At 36.2% G+C, this 9,941-nt stretch overlaps 1 protein-coding gene across 1 annotated transcript; it reads left to right on the top strand.

Moving 5' to 3' along the window:
- The first annotated feature begins 3,137 nt into the window (after window positions 1-3,137).
- On the top strand, window positions 3,138-3,775 carry LOC147892722 (uncharacterized). The gene is made up of 3 exons (XM_087386774.1): window positions 3,138-3,232; window positions 3,366-3,425; window positions 3,512-3,775. Exons 1-3 carry the CDS (start codon window positions 3,170-3,172, stop codon window positions 3,773-3,775), a joined length of 387 nt encoding a protein of 128 aa, XP_087242900.1. The 5' UTR covers window positions 3,138-3,169.
- The last annotated feature ends 6,166 nt before the right edge of the window (window positions 3,776-9,941 follow it).

Below are 9,941 nucleotides of genomic sequence, written 5' to 3' on the forward strand. Positions count from 1 at the left end.
AAGAAAGAAACAAATTAGGGAGTATGAGTTGGTTCTTATATTATGCTATGATGTACTATTCTTAAGTTCTTCGCATTATGCTATGATTATGTTATAATTGTGTTCTTATATTACGCTTATATACTTGTGTTCTTATATTACGCTTATATACTTGTGTTATATTATGCCATGCTATGTTACTTATCTATAAGTTTTTGCTATGTAGGTCAAATGCAAGTGGGGTTTAGGATTTTCTTTATGCTTGTATTATGTCTTACATATTGTATCATGTCTAAACACATTATCTATGTGTTAGCTGTGTTTCTTCCTCTAATGGTGTTTCATCCGTATGTTAGTCCTATGTATGTTAGCTAAGTTATATATCTTGGTCTCTACTCGATCTAAGTTAGCTCCATCATATACCTTGTGCCACATAAGCAAGAGTTGTCGATTGTTAATAGGTTATAGATGCTTGCATGGCTCATGCACTTCTACTCTATGCTTCAATGCTTACATATCCATGCTCTATTCTTCAATGTCATGCACTTTATATGTCATGGTGTTTCATCCTCTAATGGTGTTACATCCTTTGATTGAGTTTCAGATGGCAAGTTCCTCAAACAATTTGAGAAGGTGTACTTGCAACTATAGGTGTGCCCATACCCCTCAAGGGTGGCAGCTTATTAGTAGAAGCACCTACTATGAGCATTGCAACCATGACTTATCTGGAAATGTGCATCCGATTCAGCAAAGAGAAGTTCAAATTGAGAGTGAAGAGCGGATGCCATCTCATGTAGAACAAGCAAGGGAGATGAATATGTCTTCTAGGGTGATGGAACAAAGAAGGGTTTTTTGTAGTTGTCTCGCATATTGTCAGGGTGGACGACATGTGGCTCCGTCAACTTATGTTTTACACCAACGGAAAGATGGAAACAATGCAACGGAAAGTGTAGGTCATTGGAAGGCACACATTAGGGAGTTTTTCTCTATACAATGGGATAGAGAGTATATGGTTTTTTTTAGTGCAGAGTACTATAAGCAATGCATTACAATGATAAATGACAAGGAGCATTTGTTGATAGACCCAGTAACAGGAATGAGTGTATTACAAGCTCAACGTCTTCCATACTATTGGGATTGTATAAGATCCATAAGTTCTTTGTTGCATAAGTTTATGCCTTTGCCTAGTATTAGTAGTAAACTTATTGCATATGAAACAAAAGACTTGGCTCAAAGAACGCGGCTATTGAAAATAGGTGAAGTTGGTTGTGTGCCTCCTTGGTTGGAACATGATGATGTTGTGCTAGCACGCATTGATGTTAGTGATTTGAATAGTCAATTTCTACATGCTGTGATAAGAGCAGTTGATTATGAAAGGAAGCAAATCATGCTAGCATGGCTGAAACAAGATCACACGCATGAGAACACATGGAAGGTTGATAATGAAGAGAGCTTTTGGAGGGACTGGAACTATTGCATCATAATAGTACCAGGATGGGCGGTTATCAGTAAGAGGAGAGTAGTGTCATCTAATGGTGAAACTTCTTATTTACCTATGGTTTGGATATCATAATAATACCATGATATCATTGGGTATGCATGATGCATTTTCATGCAAGCGAGAACAAGTAAGAATAATTATTCTTTTTCGTTTATTACTTATAATGCTCTTTTCTTAATTAGAAGAAATATTCTTATTGTAAAAACAAATACTAGCTATTTTTTTAAATTTTTTTGCTAAGCCTTATGGTTTTATTGAATTGTTGTTCAGGCTAGAGTTTATTATGTCTTCTCCCGATGTACCGAATTTGGAATCCTTATTGGAAACTATCTCTCAACTACAAAAGACAGTAGAGCAGCTAAAGGGAAATAATACTAGCTCTTCAAAAAGATTGCATGTGGTAAGCTCCATGAGTAAAGAGATGTCCAAAATGCCTCAACGATGCACAATGCAAACAAATAGTGGTGATGTATCTTTGCTAGAGATTCCTACTTATGATCAAATTTTTCGACCCCCAAAGTTGGCAGATCGTGAGTGTGGCATGCTCTATGGAAGGGATTTTTTACTACGCCATTGTAGGGATAACCAAAATGTGACTTACTGTAAAAACCATCGTACAGTGCAGTTGTGGGTCAAAAATAATGAGATTATTATGGATTTACGGCACAATAAAGATGAACAACAAAAAATCAAGGATTTTATTCAAGATAACTATGATCAAATTTTGCCACTTAAGTTTCCCGGAGCTACATACTTTTGGAAGCAAGAAGATGTTTATATGTACTATGTTCGAACAATGCAAGCAAGCCGAAAGTACAAAAAAAGAAAAAGCATCACCTCTTCTGCGGGCTCTTCAGTGGGATCTTCTATGGTAATATCTTTCTTCATAATGCAAATTGTCTATTATGTTCTTCTTTTATATTTAAATAAATTCACTATATTATAATTATTGCAGGAAACAATTGGTGCATTATTTGAGAAAGAAGAACAAGTTTTGCAGGGATATGTAAGTTTGATGATTTATTTTCAAATTTGTATTTCCCTTCTATACGTTTAAGTCATTATACATGTGTTAATTCTTGAGCATTTTATTATAATGATGATAGGAGGAAGAACAACTTATAGTAGCTGCATCTATAGAGGATCATGCTCCATGTCAATATGACTTGGAACACGGTAGTGAAATGTTGGTTCAGGTTTGTATCACATATTTCACATACATTGTAATTTATACTTATTTTCTTGTGAATTTGTTTATAAGAATTATGTAATCTTTGTTAGGTAGGAGAAGGTGTTTATTGCCCAGAAATGCCACAAGAGTTAGCAACGACTGAAGATCATCATTTTTCAGCATCTAAATCTTTCATGGAGTTATTGCAAGAGACAGAACAGGTTGGAAAATTGATTATCGTTGCCATTTTATATTATATCAGTTGAGTTTAATATGGATATCTAATTAGTATTTTTTAATGATTTAGGTTGAGGATTTGAATCAAACTTGCGTTCATGAGACTTCGCTAAATCCTGAGGATATGTCAATTGCAAGAAAGAGCAAGCGCACACCAGAGGTATACATTATACCTCTTTATAACGGGTTTAATGTTAATTCTTATGCATCGTTTTTTTTCGTTTGTCTCACATGGGAATCTAGAACTTAATATTTATTCTTCTTTAAAGTGGAGTGAGAAGATGAAAAAAAACATGCAAAAAATGAAGGCAAGTAAAGCTGCTAAAAAGCAACAAAGACTGAAGGTATTTATTATTTTAGTTTTTCTACTTTAAATCATATATCTTACATGTAAAATCATGCATACATATTTGGTAGTTGGTTTCCATTTTACGTTATATAAAAGATTACTCTTTACTACTTGTTTTCCTTTCATAGGAGCTTAATGCCATCCATGTCGAGAAGGACCTCGATTTTTGTGTTGATATGTCTTCTCAAGTAAGCTCTTTTTTTAAATATGATGCATTCTTCTTTTTATAAATTAGTAAACAAGGATTATAATATATTTTTATTGCTTCTTTCAGGTTGATGAATTTTGTGAAGAGGATCAAGAGACAATTCTCTTGAAGTTTTTAGAGATACATACTATTAATGAAATGTATGCGTCTCTAAAGACTAACTACAACATTATCAAAAGAGACCCTACTTTCCATGGACACAAAACTGAGCATAGCTTGCTTGCAATGAGGAAAGCTATAGTGGATTGGCTAGTTTTAGAAAAAAAAGTTATTGTAAAGAAGCATGAAGACCACATTTTGAGTCTTGATGATGTACATGTATCGGAATGACATGTGTGCATTTAGAACAATTGGATGAACTCTATTTTTGGATGAACAATTGGATGCATTTTGAACAATTGGATGAATAATTCAGTCTTAATGATGTACATGTATCGGAATGATACATGTGCATTTTGAACAATTGGATGAACTCTATTTTTGTTTCTTGATGTCCAATAAGTATGCAAGTATTCATGTTGTTTAATATTTTTATAAAGTTTCTTAGTAACTAGTTGTTTCTTTCTTTCTTTGAAGATGAGTTTGCATTCTACATCTTGATTATGCAGTTATCTTTAATTCATTCTAAATGTCACTTTACATTTTTTAATACGATGTATATGGAAATTTAATTGTGTGAGTAAAAATTGATTTTGTAATATATAAAATTTATCAATCTCAGCTTTTACTACATAGATAGAGTTACTTATATAGTAACATTCTAAAGTAAATTTGCTAGTCTATATGAAAAATGCTCAGTTTTACTATATTGCTAAATTTACTAGAATTAGTCTTACTAGTAAACTTAGGATATAGATTTGCTATATAGTAAAAACTTAACTATATAGTAAATTCTTGTCTATATGGAAAATGCTTGGTTTTACTATATTGCTAAATTTACTAGAATTAGTCTTACTAGTAAACTTATAATATAGATTCGCCATATAGTAAAATCTTATCTACATAGATACTCCTTGGTTTTCCTATATACAAATTTACTAGATATAGTATATCTAGCAAATTAATGTTAATCATTTGCTATATAATAAATTACTTACTATATAGACAATCTAGTAAATGTTCAGAATTTACTATTCCGGAATTTTGCTAGATACGTTCATTTGTATCTAGCAAAATACCTTTTTTTTACTATATAGACAAAGGTTTAGAGTTCCTTGTGTCCTGATGCATGTCGAAGAAGCCCCAAATAATTTAGTACAACTTCAAAGCGAAAAATCGATCTCGAACGGGAAAATGACGAAGATAGTTTCTCATTTGGTATTTTTCCATTTTTTCCCCATTGGTAAATGAGAGAAACACCAAATGACTAAGATATCTTAGTCCATGGGCCTTATGTCATGGAAGGGAAATACTTGTGCAAATGCACCATGGAAAATAGAGGGGAAATACCCTGGAAATAGAGTGGGACCATGGGAAATAGCACTCCATGCTCTAGAGCTCAAGATGTTGATTCCTACAGTCTTGAGAACCATTGATGCGGCATTTCCTTTATAGCATGTCTCACTTTCCCTTTGATCCTTATGTCATGCACCAAGGGAAAAACATCCAAAATATGCTTTTCCATGTGAAAAACATCCAAAATAGCCATCCTTATTTTCCCCCTTTTTACCCTCCATGACAGAAGCCTCTAAGGCCCTGTAGATCACCCAACACATGTACCTCATTCTTTATGGGGACCTTGGATAGGTCCTTGTTACATTGTATAAATTCTTGTATTCCAATCTTAACAATACTGGCATTCATAATGACACATCAATGAGGTCATGGTTTTTACAAGTACGAATCTAAGTAAATACTAAAAAGGCCTATCTATAATCAATTCTTTATACACTCAATGGACTTGGAACCAATTCTCCAAAATTAGGATGCTATAATAGAGATTGGATGTACAATCTCAAGATTTCTAGGCCACCTTCATTGAAGGACGAGAGAAAGAAAGAAAGAAAGAGCTGTGAAGGCACTTATTACAAGCACATGAATGTTTTGGAAAGGAGTGGAAGATGTGATTGTTGTCATCTAACTAGTCATATTTGCATTAAGTGCCTTTGATATTAAGAAACCTACTTTGGGCAAAGGAGTGCAAAGTTTGTGTGATATGGTGGAACTATAGATAAGTGTTTAAATTTTAATTAGATGATAGGACGAGATGCACCTTTTAAAGTAGTTACATAGGCAGCCTAGCATGCTAGTTTGAGCAAGCATTAGTAGAAGGCTCATACTCCTCTACACATTGATGCCCTAAAGGAGGATAAGAGAAGGAATAGTAAAGCATTAAATGTTCTCACTAGAGACTGAGCAATGGGAGATACTGCATTGGTAGATGCCAAAGTATTGATCACTGAGATGGGGGTCAATCTCACCTTTGAGGTAGCCTAGAGAGTGGGCAAGGTTGATGCACTGTTAACGCCTATGGTTGTAAAATTTAGGACTATGGCAAATAGATCCACCTTGATGAGTATGAGGGCAGCTATGAATGGACTAGGACATATCTGGATGATGACCTCATGATGTTGCAAGCAATTTAGCATTAAAGGGAGACTCCATGGTCCTAGTGATGGCACTCAACCTTAAGGGGGGGAATGGGATACATACAAGGAGAGGCAAAGAAATCATACAAGAGAAATCAAAAAGGGAAGAGAAAGATGTAGAAAGCACATGATGGTGTCAATCCCATGAGGCAAGGACATAAGATAGATTGAAAATGGCTATTTCGAATCGTACTATCACCTTTGGTCTGACCTAGGGGGTTTCCTAGAGAGCTACACAGACAACGATGTGAAAATTGGGACATGTGGCTCTAGGAGTGTAGTTGTCCTTTTTTAATCACACTTGAGACATGAAGGAGAACATGCACGGCACATGTGGATACAAATTTAGCTACCTAGTGCATGATTGATTTTTATTGCTATGTGCTATTTTCCCCCAAATACATCTTATGCACATGAGGTCACCATAGAGGGTCACATCCCATATGAGACAATGTCCTATTTGTGCACATATAGCTTGTCATCTTTTCAGCAGATGCTATGGAGCAAAGCAAAGGCAGTCACACCATTGCCAGATTCAAGGGCATCATCTTCCCAACATGGTAGACAAAGATGCAGTTATTACTCATGCACAATGGTCTGTGGAACTTGTCAAAGGAGTTACCCAGAAGCCAGAAGGAAATGTAGAAAAAATTTGGCTTTGGTAGGGTTGCAATGACAGGGAAATAGCTTCAATCAGTCTTGGCCTTGCTGACAGTTTGATACACCATTTAGATCTCACAAAATCAGCAAAGGAGGTATGGGAGAAAATGGTGAGATTATTTGGAAAGAAAGCTTTCACTTTAAAGGTGCTTTTTAAAGCAACAGCTTTTTGATTTAAAAAAGGATGAATGTGGTGATCTCAGTGAACATTTAGGATATATTGGGTTTGTCACTTAGCTGCTCTCTAGCCTTGGAGGATTTGTTGAAGATGGTAACACGATTGCTATGCTCCTCAAGAGATCACATTTCTCTCAAGTCCTAACTGTTATCTGGCTTGCAAAGATACATCTTATGAAGACATAGTAGCATTGCTTATTGAAGAGACAGAAGACTCAAAGAGCATAATGACACAAGCGTTGATCCTGACATTGCTTTGATATGAAAATGGAAAGAGAAGAAACGTGTTGGATGCAGGGAGACTAGAGACAATGACAGGTACGAAAAGATATGCAGACTGCAGTCTGCAAAATGAATTGAAGTGAAAGTACAAGCAATATAATGACTAACGCTAGTCTAGGACTAGGGTAGGACTAAAAGTCCTAAGAGTTATATATTGACTAACTGGACTAATTGTCCCAAATGGAATTAAATTGAATTAGACTCTATCTTAGGCTTACAAGGCTATATCAGGGCTAGGTATAACAAATGCCCCTCCAGGGCATGGCTGAAGTACTCTGGAAACATCTCAAATATACTTCGAATTTATGCCATTGTTACAAATGTGACACTATCATATAAAAATGGAATCAAGTGTAAAGACTTCTTTTTTGCTAAACTAAGAAATCCAAGGAGGCAACAAGTGCAATAATCCCTCTAGAATGTGGCAATGATTACATAAAAAATCCACGCACTTGTGGTCCGAAATGTTGAACAAAATAGGAACCAAACCTTTTTTAAAGTGGCATGCCAAAATTTTGACAAAAATGGCAATGATTTATGGGAGAAAATTATAGCAAAACTTTGAGAAAAATTTACACAAAATTTTGAGCGAGTCACGTTGCTAGAAAGGGTAGCATGATAGTAGAAACATGTTCCTTCTTTAGGTGATGATTTCTCGATGATTTTAGCTAAATATGGCAACAATCGTCTACCCCAAAACATGCGTTGCCCCCTAGTTAAGGGATCAACCACTTTAGGTTCTATTGGCTCTTCAAGATATGCAAGCTTAGACTCTTCATCCTTGTAGGAGGGTTGGGGCTCTCTAGAGTCTAGCTATGCTTTATGACTATCTGAGTTGAACTTTGCTCCCATGTCCTAGTTGGCATCAGGCAAATCATTGACTATGCACACCTATTGCAAGATGAATGATGCCTACAAGGGATCTTTCTGGATCCAAAAGGATTGATCTTCATTCTGACTCTTAGATTTACCACATACAGTGGGTGTGGCTCTTTAACTTCCAATTGTCTCCTTCCAAAACCTTGGGTCAACAAGTGGCATGTGAAGATTCTTCACCTCAACTCCATAGTCATCATGTCCACATGCTTTTCCTATCAATTTGCTATCAAGGAGTATTCTATTCTAGGAGATCCTACATCGTGCTCCTCATCTAAGATGGCAATGAGGTAACATCCAATTGTTGGGGCATTGGCTTTTGTCTCTTTTTTGAGGGTTCAAGGCTTGCCACTGCTATTCCCTTGTTTGAGCCTTCTACTTCCTAGTTGTGGCCTCTTTTTCTCCTCCTTTGGAGATTTAAATATCTTTGATTCCCTAGATGCAACCTACACTAAGAAGCTTAGGTAGGAGATTGGAATTTGGTTGAGGATTAGACAATAGGTTGATTAGAGTGATTTAAATCCAGGTTCACATGATGGGGATATTGGATTCAATTCAAAGAAACTTGATCGAGTTTAGGTGGAATTTCACAAAATTCATAAGATGCAATTGTGTTCAAACAAATTCTCATGAAGTCTAAGGGAAATCTGATGCTCGAGATCGAATTTGCCAAAATTACATGCAAATACAACACTTGATATTAGATTTCATAGACTGATCTCAAGGAATGGATTAGCTTGTAGCTTCTATGGTGTCATGATTCTAATATGATACCCAAGCGTGGATTAGCCTCCAAGCTCATGCAAATTTCAACCTTGGGATCGCAACCTTGGGATCGGTTAGCCTACAATCTCCAACAAATCCAATCTTGAGGATTGGATTAGCATGCGCCTCTAAGCTAATCCAATCCAAGGGATTGATTTAGCTTGCAAGTTGTTGGCCTCAAGTTTCCTAACCAACTTGAGTCAAATCTGAGTAATTAGGCATGGGCCAACTAGGAGCTACCAATGAGAAGTTGAATAGCACAACCCAAGAATCAAGGAAGATCCAACATAGGACATGCCATGGAGCCAATCCCTAGGAGTAGTTTTACGAGTTCCTAGGTTCAAAAGGAGATTCACCAAAATTCACTAGTCTAGAGTTCTAGATGTTGAAGTCAAGAGTTTGATGTAGAGTGAGCTTTTGACTCACCCTCTCTTTGGTCTTTTTATCTGAGTCTGAGTGCAGCCTCCATCTCTTTAATTAGTATAGTGCCTCAAGCCAAGGTGAGAGTTTGTGTTTTCTAGTTGTTGAATAAGCACATTGCAAAGGATTGCAACCCACTATTTGTAATAGGATAAGGCCTACTTTATTGTACATGTACTTGGTAACTCGGCTTGTTATTGATTTTCTACAATGCTTGTGCTTCTCTTTGTTCATGCTTGCCTTCCCTATCTCCATAAGTTTTTGCCCACACAACACAAATCCCCATGATAGAACTCTCAACAACTGACTCTTGCACCCTAGCACTAAGTAGGTTCCACACACCAAGCAAACCTCAGAGTGAAAGAGAGCCTAGAGGGCATCTTCCACCCAAGCACAGTTTGCATCCAAGAACAACAATCATTGGTCAATGGAGTGGTGAGGAGAAATTACCATAAACATTGGCAATCATGCTAGGGACTAATGTGTTGAAAGAAGTGAGATTGAGTCTTGTGAGCATCAATTGATGCTACTAGGAAATGACTTACAATAATTGGTTGGGATAGCATATTATTATAAATAATACATGCAAGTGTCAGGGATGATTTGGAGTGTTTGAAGACTTGGTTGACTATTGTTGTTTGGGTAGAGGAGTGTACCCAGACAACTTGTAGGATTCTTCAAGCTTTGTCCAATGTCTAATACACACTCAAAAGGTGCTAAAGGTATAC

Source organism: Dipteris shenzhenensis, chromosome 16 (genome assembly GCF_047967505.1).
Source record: "Dipteris shenzhenensis isolate YYH24624 ecotype China chromosome 16, Dip_SZ_1.0, whole genome shotgun sequence".
Classification (NCBI taxonomy): domain Eukaryota; kingdom Viridiplantae; phylum Streptophyta; class Polypodiopsida; order Gleicheniales; family Dipteridaceae; genus Dipteris; species Dipteris shenzhenensis.